This window comes from Equus asinus, chromosome 2 (assembly GCF_041296235.1).
Source record: "Equus asinus isolate D_3611 breed Donkey chromosome 2, EquAss-T2T_v2, whole genome shotgun sequence".
Lineage (NCBI taxonomy): Eukaryota > Metazoa > Chordata > Mammalia > Perissodactyla > Equidae > Equus > Equus asinus.
In genome coordinates, this window is record NC_091791.1 from 76,419,970 (window position 1) to 76,437,474 (window position 17,505).

General features: G+C 42.6%; 1 protein-coding gene across 1 annotated transcript in view; it reads left to right on the forward strand.

Moving 5' to 3' along the window:
• The window catches only part of CXCL12 (C-X-C motif chemokine ligand 12), a 133,031-nt gene extending 116,692 nt beyond the window's left edge, over positions 1-16,339 (forward strand). The window contains exon 4 of the mRNA XM_070491525.1: positions 15,111-16,339. Within this exon, the coding sequence (XP_070347626.1) occupies positions 15,111-15,126 (16 nt within the window). The 3' untranslated portion in view covers positions 15,127-16,339. The remainder of the gene's footprint in view (positions 1-15,110) is intronic.
• Positions 16,340-17,505: the final 1,166 nt, after the last annotated feature.

Sequence of the window (17,505 nt, forward strand, 5' to 3'; positions counted from 1 at the left end):
AATCCCAGCCTAGCTTAGCCTCCTGAGAAATGTCTCAGAATCAGCAAATAGATGTTGGCTGCTTAATCTCAGGCACTACTGGCACACTGGCTCATCTAAACTTGGTAATCAGTCTGTGAGCTGGACATCATGACCACCCCTGCTTTATGAGAAAACAGACTTCCTGGGTGAATAGCAATTTCTCAGTCAGTGCCAGGATTCAAATTCACACCCAGTGTTCCTCTCACTACACCCATATACTGCCTTCCTTCCCTAACTCCACATGACTCTTAGGAGATCACTTCATTAAGCTCAATGGAATAATTGTGCCTTATGTGATAGCTGGTATACTTCACTTGATGGTATCTCTGAGGTCAAAGAAAGAATTATCTAACAGAACAACATAGCAAGCTTGGGAACTATACACCTGTGGAAACGAAATGACCATGAACACAAAACTCTGATGGATGAAATCAAGGAAGAACTGACCAAATGGAGAAATGTACCATGTTCATGAATAGGAAGCCTCAATATTGTCAAGATGTCAATTCTTCCCACATTGATCTATAGGTTCAATGCAATTCCAATCAAAATCCCAACAAGTTACTGTATGGATATCAACAAACTGATTCTAAAGTTTATGTGGAAAGGAAAAAGACTCTGAATAGCCAAAACGATATTAAAGGAGAAGAATAAAGTTGGAGGACTAATGGTACCTGAATTCAAGACTTACTGTAAACAACAGTAATCAAGACAGTGTGGTACTGGCAAGAGAATAGACAAATAGATCAATGGAACCAAACAGAGAACCAAAAATAGACCCCCATAAATGTAGTTAACTTATCTCTGACAAAGGAGACAAGGAAACACAATGGAGCAAAGATAGCCGTTTTCCACAACTGGTGTTGGAAAAACTGGACATCCACGTGCAAAAAAATGAATTTAGACTTACACTTACAACCTTTACAAAAATGAACTCAAAATGGGTCATAGACCTAAGTATAAAATGCAAAACTATAAAACTCCTAGAAGATAACATAGGAGAAAACCTAGATGACCTGGGTATGGTGATGATTTTAAAGATGCAATACAAAAGGCATGATCAATGACGGAAATAACTGATAAACTGAACTTTATTAAAATTAAAAACTTCTGCTTCTGCAAACTATAATGTCAAGAGATGAGAAGACGAGCCGTACACTGGGAAAAAATATTTGCAAAATACCCATTTGATAAACGATCATTATCCAAAATATATGAAGAACGCTTAAAATTCAAAAATAAGAAAACAAACAACCGGATTTAAAAAGGGGCCAAAGATCTTGACAAACACCTCATCAAAAAGATATACATGGGGCTGGCCCCGTGGCCGAGTGGTTAGGTTCGCGTGCTCTGCTGCAGGCGGCCCAGTGTTTCGTTGGTTCGAATCCTGGGCACGGACATGGCACTGCTCATCGAACCACGCTGAGGCAGCGTCCCACATGCCACAACTAGAAGGACCCACAATGAGAAATATACAACTATGTACCGAGGGGCTTTGGGGAGAAAAGGGAAAAAAGTAAAATCTTAAAAAAAAAAAAGATATACAGATGGCAAATAAGCGTACGAAAGATTCTACATATCATATGTCATCAGGGAAATGCAAATTAAAATAACCATAAAATACCACTGTACCCCTATTAGAATGGCCAAATCCAGACAACACTAAATACTGACAGGGATTTGGAGCAACAGGAGCCCTCAGTCATTGTCATTGCAACTGCAAAATGGTACAGCCACTTTGGAGAACAAACCAGTGGTTTCTTACAAAAGTAAATATACTCTTACCATATGCTCCAGCAATTGTGCTCCTTGGTATTTACCCAAAGAAGCTGAAAAATTATGTCCACACAAAAATCTACACACAGACATTTATAACAGCTTTATTCATCATTGCCAAAATTTGGAAGGAACCAAGATGTCCCTCAGTAGGTGGATGGGTAAATAAACTGTGGTACATCCAGACAATGGAATATTATTCAGAGCTAAAAAGAAATGATCTGTCAAGTCTTAAAAAGACATGAGAAAACTTAAATGCATATCAGTAAGTAAAAGAAGTCAATCTGAAAAGGCCAGATACTTTATGATTCCAGCTATACAACATTCTGGAAAAGGCAAAACCACAGAGACAGTAAAAATATAAGTGGTCGCCAGAAGTTAAGGGTGGGAAGGATGAATAGGCGGAACACAGAGGATTTTTAGGGCAGTGGAAACACTCTGTACAAGGGCTGTAATGATGAGTACATGTCATTATACATTTTTCCGCACACCTAAAATGTATAACACCAAGTATAAACCCTATTTAAACTACAGACTTTGAGTGATTATGAAGTATCAATGTAGGTTCACCAATTGTAGCAAATATACCGCTCTGGTGGGGGATATTGTTAGTGGGGGAGGCTATGCATGTCTGGAGATGAAGAATGTAGGAAATCTCCGTACATTCCTCATATGTTTGCTGAGAACCTCTAAGTACTCTGAAAGTATAGTGTTTGAAAAAACGTCCATGATCTCCTAGTGTTTTTAGTCTTGACTATTGGAGGACCATGAAGTTGTCCTCTCCTTGAGTCCCCCAAAGTCTCAGGCACCATCTATGACAAGGCCCTAATTTCGATGTTTAATCAGTCAGTACTCTGTGATTGCCAGTTCTTGCCTTTCTTATATCCCCAGACAAGCTCGACCCCCATCAGGGATCCATTCACCATTCACTATCTTCTCTCCCTGCTTGTTCTGATCCATACCAACCTTTCCATCTTGGCTCACAATACTCTAGCAGCCTAAACATTAAACTTGCCACCGTGCCTACTTAGAATGTTCTCTGTCCAGGATTCCGTTTGTGAACTTCTACTGCATTTGTGTCTTCAGAAATGTCTCTCCTAACACTCTCAAAAGGAACCTTTTCTCACATCCCACCTCCAGCAACTCTGTACCACATTAAACCACTTTATTGCCTGCATAGAATTTGCCACTCTCAGAAATTATGTTTGTTTGCTTGCTTCTTTATTGTCTTCCCCCATCTTCTTTTTTAAATGTAAATTCTTTGTTTCTGCTAAATCCTGGTATCTAGAATAGTCCTTGGCATGCAGTATTTATTGGCTGGTTGAATAGATGAATGGATAGATGAATGAACGACTTTGAGAATAAGTGCATCCTGGGCTCCAGGTGACTTCCTTGTAAAGACTTTTTCATTTAAAATATAGAATTATTAAGAAATGCAGTATAAAATTATATGAAGTATTAAAAAACTCCACTCCCTAGAGTTAGGTATTATAATAGTTTGGATTATAGCTTTACAGACTTACAAATGCATATTTAGTTGTAACGTCTGTCTATCTATCTGCCTATCTGCATACTGTATATACTTCTCTACAATTTGCTCTTTGGAGTGGCACACTTTCAAATACAGGCACCCCTCGTTTTATTGCACTTTCAGATACTGTGCTTTTTACAAATTAAAGGTTTGTGGCAACCCTGTGTCATGAGAAAACTTTAATAGATGAGGAGTTGCTTCTTAGGGATGAGCAAAGTAGTTTCTTGAGATGGAAACTCCTCCTGGTGAAAATGCTGTGAAGATTGTAAAAATGACAATGAAGGATTTAGAGTATTAAGTAAACTTAGTTGATCAAGCAGCAGCAGGGTTTGAGAGGACTGACTCCAGTTTTGAAAGAAGTTCTACTGTGGGTAAAATGCTATCAAACAGCATCTCATGCTACAGAGAAATTATTCTTGAAAGGAAGAATCAGATGATGCAGCAAACTTCACTATTGTTTATTCTAAGAGATTGCCGCAGCCAGCCCAGCCTTCAGCAACCACCACCCTGTTCAGTCAGCAGTCATCAACATAGAGGCAAAACCTTCCACCAGAAAAAGATTATGACTTGCTGAAGGCTCAGATGATAGTATTTTTTAGCAATAAAGTACTGCTTAATTAAGGTGTGTACATTATTTTAGGCATAATGCTATTGCACACTTAACAGGCCACAGTATAGAGTAAACGTAACTTTTATGTGAACTGGGAAACCAAAAAGTTCATGTGACTTGCTTTATTGCGGCTGTCTGAAACCAAACCTGTAATAGCCCCAAAGTATGCCTGCAAAACATAATTATACAATCCAGGAAAGTTGATCACATAGACTTACAAAATAGCCATGAGCCCTAAATGCGAGAGTCTGAAAAACGAAATCCCCCACAGACTCAGCACCACAGAAGCAGTTATGTGCCAATGGGCCCAGCACTCCAGCCCCAGTGAGCCTTGGTCTGGCCATTCTCCGAACAGCTGCCAGAAAATGACACACTTGGAACCTTGTACAACTTGTGTTTTCCCACAGTAGAACCTGCACTCCAAGAGTCTAAGAATTCCTGCAATGTAACTGATTCAACTCAAATAAAAGAAAACAAAAAAAGTTCAAACTAAATCTAATCATTTGAGAATAGCAATGATGTAATGACTCACATAGTTTTTAGTTCTCAGTGACGTCATTGCGAGTGTGAATTTGATGTTGTGAGAATACCTACTAAGAATGAATAGAAGAACCTTGAAGACATTTTGCTAAGTAAGCCAGTCACAAAAAGAATAATCTTGTATGATATGACGTATCCAGACTAGCCAACTTCATAGAGACAGAAGGTAGAATGGTGGTGACTGGGAGGCTGACGGGAGGGAGGAATGGGGATTTGGTGTTTAACAGGTAGAAAGTTTCAGCTTTGCAAGATGAAAAAAGGTTTGGGGATTTTATGCAAGACAATGTAAATGTAGGTAAACTACTGAACTGTACACTTAATAATGATTAAAATGGTAAATTTTATGTTATGTAGGTTTTATCACACTTCAAAACTTTTTTTTCAATTAAAGCAAAACGAATGAATAGAAAAGGAATGCATATTCTTCACCGTGCTATGCTTCCCTATATTTTCACTTTCCCATCATTAGGATTACCATATATCCCACTTTGCTTAGGACAGTCCTGGCTCACTAATGTTGTCCTGGTATAATTATTTGTAGACGTCCCTTTCATTCTGAAAAGTGTCATGGACCATAATTATTATGCTCATCTTATCCAACACACTGTTGGCAACAGAGGACAGCAAGAAAACTTAAAACTAGAAAGTGCACTGAGCACTTTACTGGCATCTACATTCGTTTACTCCTTCATTTGCTCACGTAAAAAGGTCCTCTGTGTACCTTCTACCTGTTATCACTCCAGGCCCTTCACTGGTGTTCAGGTGACGGTCTTCCCAGACAGACTGTGGGTTCCTCCAGGGAAGGACTTATACCTAATTCATCTAGTGTCCCCAGACACACATCAGGTTCCCAGCAGATGTTTGCTAAATTGCGGGATGTCCTGGTTCCTGCTGAAAGACAGCAGTGCAAGAGGACTGGTCCTCACAAGCGTTGAACCCTCAGAAAGGTCTTTCCTGTGTGCCCTTGGGGGTGATTCTGAAGGGCCTCCTGGGCTGGATAGACAGATTGCCAGTGGGAGGGCAAGGACCTCAGCTAAATTTCTCTCTCATGTGTTACCCACTTCCAAGTGCCTGCTTGAAGTCTTTATCTTTCCTGATGGTGCTTTTTTTTTTTTTAAACAAACTAAGAAACAACTCCATTATTCCTGAAATAGATTCTCACAGTAAGCCAATAAATGCTTAGTAAAGCCTGCACATGTCCCTTTAATGTAAGTTATTCATTCATAAAGCAGAACTTTGAAATTCTACTTGCTCGGCAAGTTGGGCTAATTATCTCAGCTCAGTGGCAGGCTTTGTAAATCTGTTCTTGGTTTCCTCTTTCAAAGGCAGTGCTGTCCTCAACGTGAGTTTCAGCAAGTCACCTTCTCAAACGCCTGTGCATTTGTCTCCAAGGAGTTTTAACTCCTTGCCTGAGTGTTGTTTGGCTCTTCTCTGATCTCTAATGATCTGTGGTCAATTTGAGGACTCAGGGATGGCATCTCTATCTTCCAAGTCGCTTAAGATCTCTGATTCCAGGAAAGGATAGAGCTTAATGTGCTCCAGTCCTATGCTTTCTTCCTCCTCCTCCTCCTCATCAACACATTGGCTTTGGGGGCCTAAGACCCCAGGGCAGTGGGAGAAGAGGACTGGAGAGGAATGCTAAGTAAATGTTAATGAAACAGCAGGTTCAGATTGGAATGTCTTTTGGGGATTTCAGATTTGTTTGGATAAACTAAGCCCAACATCTGGATGGTATTTGGATTAAGAACCATCAAGAGCTGCCCACTTAGACCTTGATCAGTCTTGCCGGGTGTGCATCATTTTTATTAGTCTTTTCAAAACAACTTTGGTTTCATTTATCCTCTCTAGTGTGTGTGTGTGTGTGTTTTATTACTTTCTGTTCTCATCTTATTATTTTCCTCCTTCTACAAATATTCCTAACTTCTTAATGTGGATCTTAGTTCATCAATTTACAGCTTTCTGGGACACATTTTTTCTCTTTCCTGGTGACAGATTCACTAGGATCCTTCTTTTGACCCAATGCCATGGATGTGTCTTGTGTGCAGTTGGCTAATGACTGAAAGATGAGATAATTAACCCCCGGTCTCAAGGGGTTTCTATTTAAGGAAGGAGACAAGACAGTATGTGTTAAGTGTTAAATTAATAACACAGAAGAACCAACTGCAGGATTTCAGAGGAGTGCTTATCAGTGACAGTTCCGAGAAGGAGGGGGGACCAAAGTCAGACCCTGCAGGACAGGATGATCTGGAGGGGCTCAGACCTGCAGGAGCACCTTATCAAAGCCCACAGTAGCCTGGGGAAAGACCCCTTCCAAGGCAAGGAGACTGTGAGGCAAAAGGCCAGAGAGAGGAGGCAGGACCATAGCATGGAGGACACGGGGGTGTACTGACACCCAAGAACCTCGTCTGAGTGCAGCAAGGCGTTCTTGAAACATCTGAGCAGCAACGCCACGAGCAGAGTGAGCTTAGAGACAGATGGTTTAACAGGGAGACACTGAAAGCAGGGGGACCAGAGGGGAGGAACTCTGGGCAAGATCACTACGAGTGAGATGACATAATGGGAGAACTTTCCGTCTGAGCTTCTGGCTTTGGGAGAAGCAGGGGGCGCAAGCATGTTCCCTCCATGGAGCTCCTCCAGGTCAGGCATAGATAGGTCCATTTAACAAAGAACATCTTCATGACAAAGTCATGAGGCCGCATTTCTTTTATAAAGGGAGGATGCAAGGCCTGGCTGGAGTCACAGCAAGCGGAATGGAGCCAGGCCTCACCCTGGGCTTCCCGGAAGCAAAGCCTGTGCTTGTCCTACCACATCCCACCTCCTTCAAGGCCTTTAGGTGGCAGCGGAATGGTGGGGGCCAGCGAGGAATGTAGTTGAGGCCAAAGTGCATGGCCCCAAATGTCCAGATTCGGGGTTTGACTTCTCCTCCCAGGTGTTTCCTGTCCTTGCACAACCCTCAAACAGGTGAGTACAAGCTCAATGAAAGCAGATCCCAGGAGTGGTGTCCAACGGTCATGTCACTGCACTCAGCCTTCCCTGTTCCCAGGAAAGCTGCTCACGCGCCTGCCCTGGGAGGGAAGCACCTCATCAGCCCAGGGTCCCTTCCACGTGTTCCCACAGCACTAAGCGCCTGCTAACTCAGCACTGACCTCCTTGAACCGCAGTGTGTGACAAACTTCAGGTCCTGGGAAGGGACTTCCTGTTCAGCATCTGCCCACCTGGCCCAGAGCAGGTGCTTGTTATCTGAGGAGGGAACAGTGCTCCCCCACACTGAAGGCGGAGATTTCGCAGGCTCTGATCTGCTGAGGAGGAGGAGGACACTTCCTTGGGTGAGTTTCAAACCAATCCAGCCAGTGGCCCCCAAGCCCCTGCCCTTGGACAGCATGGACCAGAGGCTCACACCTCCCAGCCTGAGCCCTTCTGGGAGGTCTCCAGTCCAAGGAAATGATGACTCTTTTCAGGGACTTAACTGTCCAAGAAACTCATCCACAGAGGAAGCACCTGCCCCGACCTCCCAGTGACACCACATCTAGCCCCCAATTTCCTCACCAACAAGGCCTGAGGCTCTCCCACAAGTCACTGCCTCCCCCAGTATTCACCCCAGTCCCCAGAGTCATCTCCACCAAAATCAGAATTCCTCCCAAGCCCACCCAGTCATGTGTGTCTTCATTCATTCATTCATTCATTTATGAGACTCAGAAGAAATGTATTTAATTTGCACTGAGCTCCTCAGAGGGAACCGATATCTGACATCGTTATCTCATCTCTTTCCTCATACATTAAGCCTACCCCATGACCTTTTGATGATAAAACTGCCTCTTGCTTGGTTTAGCAGCAGATCCACCCCAGCTGCAGGTGCACACACCTGGACCTTTGTCACCGGGCTTCTCTCTAGTGCTCCATCTCTGCTTAGGAGGCAACTCCGTTGTCATTGGGTCTTCTTAGCCTCCAATACTATCTTTCAGGTAAAATTGTTATGCCTTCCACTCAGCTTCTTACCTTTAAGATGTTTTTGAAGGCTCTCTGGTTTGGGGAGCCAGAAAGTCATTAAAGATAATTCATGTTCTACTATTTGTCTTACATATTCACCTCCTCTTTATTAGTAGTCAGTTCTGTTTGAGTACTGCAATCTTTATTTTGCCTTAGAAACAAAATCTGCTTAGTCCCAGGGGCAGACACTACTAGTGAGAGAATGCCAGGTCCTTAGCCCACACGTATTGCACCTGTCAGCTCAGGGAGTCGGAAAGTGGCATTCGTAGATCTGAATGAAGCAACTTCTGCAGCTGGAGAAAGCTCCAAGCCAGGAGGAGTGTCTGGGTGGACCTCTGGAACTGTCTCAGACAGTCCAACCTTAAACAGACCCTTCACTCAGGTTGCTTTTGATTGTGTCGCCTTATTTCCTTCAGAGCACTTATCCTGAAATTCCTTTATTTGCCCACTAGCTTGTTGTCTGCCTCAATGGCAAGGTAAGCTACCCAAGAGTTCTCCTCTGAAGCCCCAGTGCCAACAATGTCACAACATGCCTGCCATAGAACAGGCTCCACGCACGTTCATTGAAATGAGTCGACATACTTTCACGCAGTGTCCTCATCTGTCACTTAGGAGCCAGGGTTTCGTTCTCAGTGGATCCTGCACACTTCCGAGGCACGGCACGGTGGGACTGTTCACCTGGGTGCTGACCCAGCTTGCTAGCACCATGGCTCTGGGGCCTCAACTCATACATCTGAAAAGTGGGAGATTCTATCTTACAGGGCTATTGTGAGAATAAGATAAAGCCTGTAACGTGCTGAGCCCCAAACAGGTGCCAATGAACAGTTGTTACTATTATCACACCCGATGATTTCACAGGGATTTTGTCTGTTTTGTTGTCTTATTCTATTTATTCAACTGACTAAACAGAAAGGTAGAATGTGACCTCACTCAGGAGGTCAGGTCTGATGACCTCAGGGAGACTATGGGTGGAGAGGAGGGCAGGGCCTGGGGTCCCTGAATCGCTGGCTAAAGGAATTTCTCTGGAGACTTGTCCAAGGCTGCGGGGGAAACTCCTGTTGCATCCCAGCTCTCCAGGCCAGAGATGAGGAGTTTAAGGTTTTACACAAAGGAGTGTCTTTAGACCTTGGGGAGCTTTTGTATTTCACACCTACCCCAATGACGTGATTCATAACTTCTCACTAAGATCCTAATCGCCATTACCCAGGAGAAAGGCTACAGGAAAAGGAGAATTTGGGCCTCAGAAAAAGTTCTCTAAAAGTTCACTCCTGCCCTTGGCCTCTAGAAAACACTTTCTCCTCCTGACTGTCAGTCTCCTGGTTGTCCTCCTACTTCTCTTGTTCCCCCTTAGGCTCTTTGTGGGCCCACCTTCCTCTGCCCCCAATAAACATGGGGTTCCTGTCTGCTCTCTCACTGATTTCTTTCTTCCCGGCTACTTTCCCACGCCCACAGATTCACCAATTTGCCAATGGTTATCAATGTGCCCCCTTGCCTGGCCTGCCTCTGGATGCCTCAGACCCACATGTCTGACCACCTGCACAGCCCCTCCACTTGGCAGCTCCAAGCCTCTCAAACTCAACAAACCCCAAGCCCCTAAAATGCTTACCGTCTCCCTCTGACATCCCCTCTCCAGGTTCCTCAGCTCAGTGTATGGCTTCCCCACTCCCCAGGGGCCATGCCAGCAGCCAGGGGCTCAGAGTTGGTTCTTCCATCCTGTACATTACACACAGTCAGTCACAGATCTGATTGATTTCACCTCCATCTGCCACTGATCTCCATCCTCTCCAATCTCTCCCCATTCAGGCCCCTGTCACCTCTGTCCTGATAGCTAAAGAGCCTCTAACTCACCTCCCAGCTGCAGCTTGGCCCTCTCCCATCCATTCTTCATGCTGCTGTCAGCACTATCTTTTCAAATGCGCCAGATGTAAACCGTATGGATTATGATACTCCCCATCATTAGAATCCTGCAATGTTCATACTGTACAGTTCCATTTAGAAGTTCGCTTGGGGTCAAGAAAGTGGCTACTCCTTGGGGTGGGGAGGAAAAAACTAGGAGGGGCAGGAAGGAGCCTCTGCAGATCTGGAAATGTTCTATATTATGATCCAGGTGATGGTTACCTGGGTGTACAAATAGGTTGATAATCATCAAGCTATGAACTTAACAGTTGTACACTTTACTGTATGTAAAGCACATGTCAAAAATAAAAATAGGAAATTTATAAATCTACACAACTAATTAAAAAGGAAAAAAAAATTAAAGAACTCTATCAGGAGCGCCAAATCTCTCTTAGGATGAAACCAAACATTTTAACGTGGCCTGTGTTTAGGATGCACATATATCCTGGCTGGCCCGGCACAGTCTCGGCTTATGCCTAGGGTCCTGGTGTAATTATTAACATGTCCCAATTTATATGTTCAATTATAAGACCACCTCCCTCCTGCCTCTGAGCCTACCTTGCTGTTCCCTCCGGAATATTCTTTGCTATCCTTCAGCCAGGTAACAACTCATCGTTCAGATTTTCGCTGAAACATCACTTTTTCTGAACAGTTCTCTCTTACTTGCCCCTAACCTGTCTGAGGATGGTCCCTCTGCTGACTGCACCAAGATCAGCCTGTCTTTTCTTCACTGCACCAAGTTACTTGCAGAATTAGGATGGTGATATGACCATCTTTTCAGTATCAACATTTATTTAAATGTATTTTTCTTCTTATATTACAAGATCAGGAAGTATAAACCTCTCGTTTTATAGGCCAGAGGACTGAGACTCGGATATTAAAAGGTCATTCAGTCAGTTATTGCCAGAACCAGGACCAGAACCCACGGGAAGCCGGATTCAGGGTTCAGACTCCATAAGTTACTCTAATGATTAGAATATTTGGTGGGGCTTTGAGGATATGATTCTGAATATAATTTCCAATTCCTTGGGACTGAGTCTGACAGTTTAGAAAGTGTAGAAGATCTAATTTAATGTCTTTGATCTCATGAACTGTCCTGCAAGTTAACCTTTCAAAAAATAATCCTGAGTGAATAGAACTGTTGGCTAAGGGTTTAGACCCCAGGCCTTCCCCTTTTTGGTATAGGCTAGAAGTTATAAGTGTCTATTTATGACTAACTCTGCATTCCTCCAGTATTGGTCTACCAACACAGGTGGACAGACCTGTCCATAGGCTGGCGTCCTGTGCAGCCATAGACCATTAGAAGAGGCTCGGGACAGGAGGTGGGCGCTCGAGCCACACTGTCATGGCCCAGTTCCAAGGCCATCACTTCTGGGTGTGTGACCTTAGGGAAGCTATCTAACGTCTCTAGAGCTGAGTTTCTCATCTGAAAATCTGGGAAATATTACTGCCTGATTGTTTGAATGATTGAATAAGATAATCCATGCAAAATGCCTAACACACAGTGAGCGCTCAGTAGGTACCAGCTCTTCCTCTCCCTTCCCTTCCTGCCTGCCTTCTTCTCCTGTTCCTCCTTGCTCTCCTCCTCCTCCTCTTCCTTCTTTTCTCCTTCTCTTCTTCCTTCTCCCCTTCTTCCTTCTTCTTCTTTCCCTTTTCTTCTTCCTCCTCCTTCTTCTGAATGGTAGTTTAAATAACAAACCCACACCTTCTTCAGATTAAGATTCTTTTCTATCAGCCATAGGAAAGCCACAGTGTGTGAGCCTTGAAGTGCTGGGCATAGGAGAGGGGGTCGTTTTTTATATTAAACCATCCGTTTGAGCCACCTTACTGCTCAAGATGTTTTTAGGCTCACCTTCAGTTTTTCGCTTCCTCCCTAAAATGTGAATCCAGAACTAAATCATCTAGATGTGCTCTGTCCAGAGCCGAAAAGATAATACTACCACTCCCCTGTCTGGGAGCCATACTAGGCTTCCTGTAGAGTAGTCCCAAATAGCATGCTTTGGGGTCACAAGATCACTGGATCACTCATGCTGAGCCTGTGGAAAGCTATGCAATAATATGAATTACCTCCAAATACTCAGTGGAGAGCAAAGCTGTGAGGTCAAGTTGTGCTAGCAAGCCACCTACACAATGGGGCAAAGTTCAAAAGCAGATCCCATGGCAAATGCTTGCCTGATTTGGGCTGTCACCTCAAATCTTGCTTTGTTTATCTGGAGATCAGGTAACCTTTCAAGTTCCCATCTGACTGGCCGCAGGAGGCCCTAGTGACTACACAACTGGGCAGATGTTGGAAATTTGGGCTGAGATTCAGTAGCTAGAGTGTCAGAGTGGATTCCCCAGATCCAAGTTCTGAGAAAGAAGCAGGCAAACAACTTTGGGGACTCCATCCGCCTCTGCCCAGTCCCTGGCAAGTAGCCCTGTCCTTGCCTACTGTGACAGGACTATGGTTGCTTCCTGCAAATGAAGGTCATGTCATCGACCACCTGCAGGAGAGCAGCCCAGTAAGTGGGTGGAGTTTTCTGAGTCAACTTGATCGTTGGAACAACATTTTGCAATATTTCTGCCTGGGTTGAGGATGTAGCCTTGACCCCTTTCACCGTGTGTGTTAAATCTCAGTATTTATTAACTACAGGTCTGAGCGTTATCTCTGTACTGTAGGAGAGGCTGCCCACAGCCAGCACAGCTATGATTAACCCTCTGAGCAGCGCCAGAGTTTTTGTCTGGTGGACTGCGATCCTCACAATAGTTTAACTCTCCACAGAGTAGTCCTTCTAAGGAATATGAAGGGAAGGAGGGAGGCAAAGCAAGGGGCTTAGGTCTAGGCTATCAGCTCATCTTCTTCCCAGGGTGAGGCAATGCAATGCAGGAGAACAAACATGGGCTTTAGATTTACCCAGGTCTGTGCTGGAATCCGGGTCCTGCTCTTCGCTAGCTATGCCACTTGATCGCTATAAAGCGCAGTTCTCTTCTTTATAATTCGGGGATAATAACACAGACAATATACAGAGAATTCTAAGGGTTGAAATAGCTGGTCTCTCTATACAGTACCGAACCCGTAGTGGATAGATGATAACCCCAGTCCTCCCCTCTAATAGAGCCCATTATTCCGAGCTTGCTGCACTAATAGAAGCCAGGTCTATCTGCTGGCATGGGGACAAAGAGTTACAGTTAAGGGACAAGGACAGGGGTCAGGTGTTGGGATAGAGCTTCCATTAGCAATGGGTCTGAGGGTAGTCAGGGGCCTACCTGGAGCTAGGATGACAGGGCTGGGTCTTTCTTTGATAGCAGGTGTCTGACGTGACAAAGCACAGCCAAACCATGCAAAATGAGACCACACCTAGATCAGCACCATAATTTGAGCCTGGAAGTCAGTCAGTCCAGGGCTAAGAAGAGCTGCTCCTCTCCTGGCCCTGGGCCACTTGCAGACGTTCTCCAAGGCCCCTTTCAAATGTAGGGACTTGTGGTTTCCAAGCTTTCCCACCTCTGATGAGGATGAGTAATTCCTCAAGAGGAGTGATGCTGGGGGAAGCCTCCTGCAGCAGCAGTTACAGTTTTGAATTAATTCTGTTATTCTTTTCATTTTTTTTATGAATTCAAATCTGTGTAGGAGTATCCATCATGGAAGTCAAATAAATCACCCCTGGATAATATTTCTCCTTAATTCCTTTGTACTTGGTTCTGTGTTTTTACTTGTTTTTATATCAGTGTTTAGAAAAAGGAGACTAAATGAGGCCATTAGATCATCAAATTAAATTTGGTTCTGTTTGTAAGGTGCTCATAAGTTTTTCTGACCTTACTATTTTCTAATTTAATCAGAACTCGCCACAAAATAAACGAAGTGAGGGGATATGTGTGTGCTGTGATGAAAATGCTGTGATTGGCATGTAATCCTAATCACTGTCCTTTCTTTCTTTCCTCTTTAATCAATGCTCAGTCTCAGATGAAACCCAGCCAAGGATGATTGAGAAGTATTTTAGATTCCTATGATTTTATACGTATTGTGTTTGTGCTGAAAACGTCCTAATCATTTTGACTTCCCCTTCTAGTGTATGTTCCATATTGTGACTCATAAATAAGTTAGAATACACAAGGAAATAGAGGGAATTCTGTTCTTTATTCACAGTTTTGTTACTACCAGATAAGAACCTGCTTAGGGGAAGTAATTGTACATGATGTTTAGCGGCTGGGCACTGTAAGAAACACTTTTAGGTATTAAACCCTTTGAATTCTCATAACAATGAAGTAGGTACTTTCCTTTTTCCAATTTTATGGATGAGAAAGCAGACAATAAAGTTAAGTAACTTGTTCAAGGTTACAAGTCATAAGTGACTGAATCAAGGCCCAGTACCAGAGAGTCACGTTCCAGATCCTGAACACTTAACCCATGACAATAGATCACAAGAAACAGCTGAATGCAGAAAGCGCGACTGGGCAGTCTGCTCTTTTCAAGACTCAAGAGCAGCAGCACTGACCCAGCCTGCTAAACATCCAGCCACTTGGGTCTGGGTTACTCTAGGAGCTCTCCAGCTGGCAGCATCCCTAACATCCAGACTTGCATGTAGGTTAGCCCAGTGATGTCTCAAAGACCCTGACTATGAGGAAGGATGGTGAAAATGTTATTTTTAGCCTAGACCTTCATCGTATTGACTTGAGATAAGGATTGTCATTTGCATGCGTGGCACTGTGTCAGGAGAGGGCTGATGGTGATGCAGAAAACCTGTTTTTGTTTTATTTTATTTTTTCTTTCAGAATAGGCAGCCTCTGAAGGGAAAAAGCATGCACTCCTTCTCCTGTATCTTAAGAGGAAGAAGAAAAATAAGCAATTAAATGACAACTCCTTTCTGTGATGTTGATAAGAGAAGAAAGGATTCATTTACTTGACGAAGTTTGCATTATTTCCTTCTCAGCAAACTGAGGCAGAAGTTGCAAGGCTCAAATATGTACTTTAGTTGAAACTTAGAAGATCAAAAACTATATTCTCAGGATTCAACTCATATTCTCGAACTCTCACTCACCCCTTGCCATCTGTAACCTAAGAAATGCATGTGCTATTTCTCTGCGTGTGCATGTGTGAAATTAGTTTGCACTTTGCCCACTGGCATCTCAGCTTTTGGATGAAATGCCGTCATTCCATGTCTTCTCTAATTCTTGCTATGCTTTTAAAGGTAAATTTTCATTGAAGGATTTCAGATCTACAAGTGAACAAATCATAAGGGTCCAGCTCATTGAATTTTCACAAAATGACCACATCTCTATAACCACCACCAAATGAAGAAATAAAGCATTACCAGCACCCAGAAGCCCTCACGTCCTCTCCCAATTTCTCTCTCCCCTCCCAAGTAAGAATGGAATCATCCTATATGTACTTTTCTGTGTCTGACTTTCTCGCTCAACGTTATATTTGACTGATGCAAGCACATTGTTGCATGTAGCAATATTTCCTTCTTTCTTATTGCTGTCTAGTATTTCATTGTATGGATTTATCACAATTTATTTATTTATTCTGCTATTGACGGCCATTCTGTTTCCAGTTTTTTATTATTACAGATTGTGTTGCAATAAATATATCCTTAACATATCTTTTGGTATATACATATGTATGAATTTTGTCAAACTGGTTATTTCAATTGACATACTCACTCATAGAATGTTCCGTTTGGTATCATTGGTCTTTAATTTTAGCCATTCTGGTAGTAATGTAGTGGTATCTCATTGTGGCTTTAATTTCCATTTCTCTGATAACTAATGAAATTGAGCGCTTTTCTGTATGTTCATTTGCCATTTAACTATGTTTTTCTGTGAAGTGATTCTTCAAAGATTTGTCTTTTATAACATTTCTATTCTTTTTTGTATTTATGTGTAAGAGTTCTTTATATAAATTCAAGACCTTTGCTACATATATTGCAAATATCTTCTTAACACAGTGTCTTGGTATTTTATCGTTTTCATAGTGTGTTTCAATAAAATTTTTAATCATATTACCTAGTCTAATTTAATTTTTTTCTTTTATTATTAACATTGTCTACATTCTGTTCAGGAGGTGTTTCCCAATATAATTTTATGATGAAGTTAATTTAATTTTATTCTAGAAATTATGGTGTTTCACTTTTAGATCTTCAATCCATCTAGAGTTGATTCCATATGGATATCCAGACTCCACTCGGTTCTCTGGAAAGACCACCCTTTTCCCTCGTGCCACCACAGTATCAGCTTCGCCATAAGTCAGTTTCTTAATATGTATTTTAGAATCAGTTTTCAGATCATCGTTAGATTCAGTTTACCAGTGTTTTGTTTAGCATATTCATGCCTAGTCTATGAGAGAGATTGGCATAGTTTTTCCTTTTTTTGTAATTTCCTTGTCCGATTTCTCTTTCAAGGTCTCACTGGCCTCATACAATGAATTGGAAAGTGACTTTTTCTCTGTTTTCTGGAAGACTTTACGTAAGATTAGTTCATTCCTTCCTTAAACGTTTGGAAGAACTCACTGGTGAAGCCATTTGATCTTGCAGATTCTTTTACAAAAAATTTATAAATTTCAGTTTTTTAAAATAGAAATAGGATTACTTAGATTTTCAATTTTACCTTGTGTTAGTTATGGAAAGCTGTATTTTTCTAGGAATACATCAATTTTATCTAATTTTAAAAATCATCACTTTAATGTTGTTTATAAAAGCACTTTAAGGGGGCTGGCCCCATGGCCTAGTGGTTAGGTCCAGCGTGCTCCACGTCGGCGGCCCAGGTTCAGTTCTCGGATGTGGACCTACACCACTCATCAGTGGCCACGCTGTGGCGGCAAGACCCACATAAAAAATAGGGGAAGACGGGCACAGATGACAGCTCAAGGTGAATCTTCCTCAGGAAAACAAACAAACAAAAACACTATATGACCATTTTAATAACTCTAGGGTCTCTAGTGATATCTCCTTTTTATTGAAGACATTGCAGTATCATTCTCTTTTTCTGTCTCTCTCCCATTCTCCCTTTAAAAATAAAACTATGGTAAAATACACGTAACATAAAATTTACCGTCTTAACCATTTATAGTTTCACAGTTCAGTAGTGTTAAATACACTTGCACTGTTGTGTAACCAATCTCCAGATCCCTTTTCATTCTGCAAAACTGAAACTCCATACCCATTAAGCA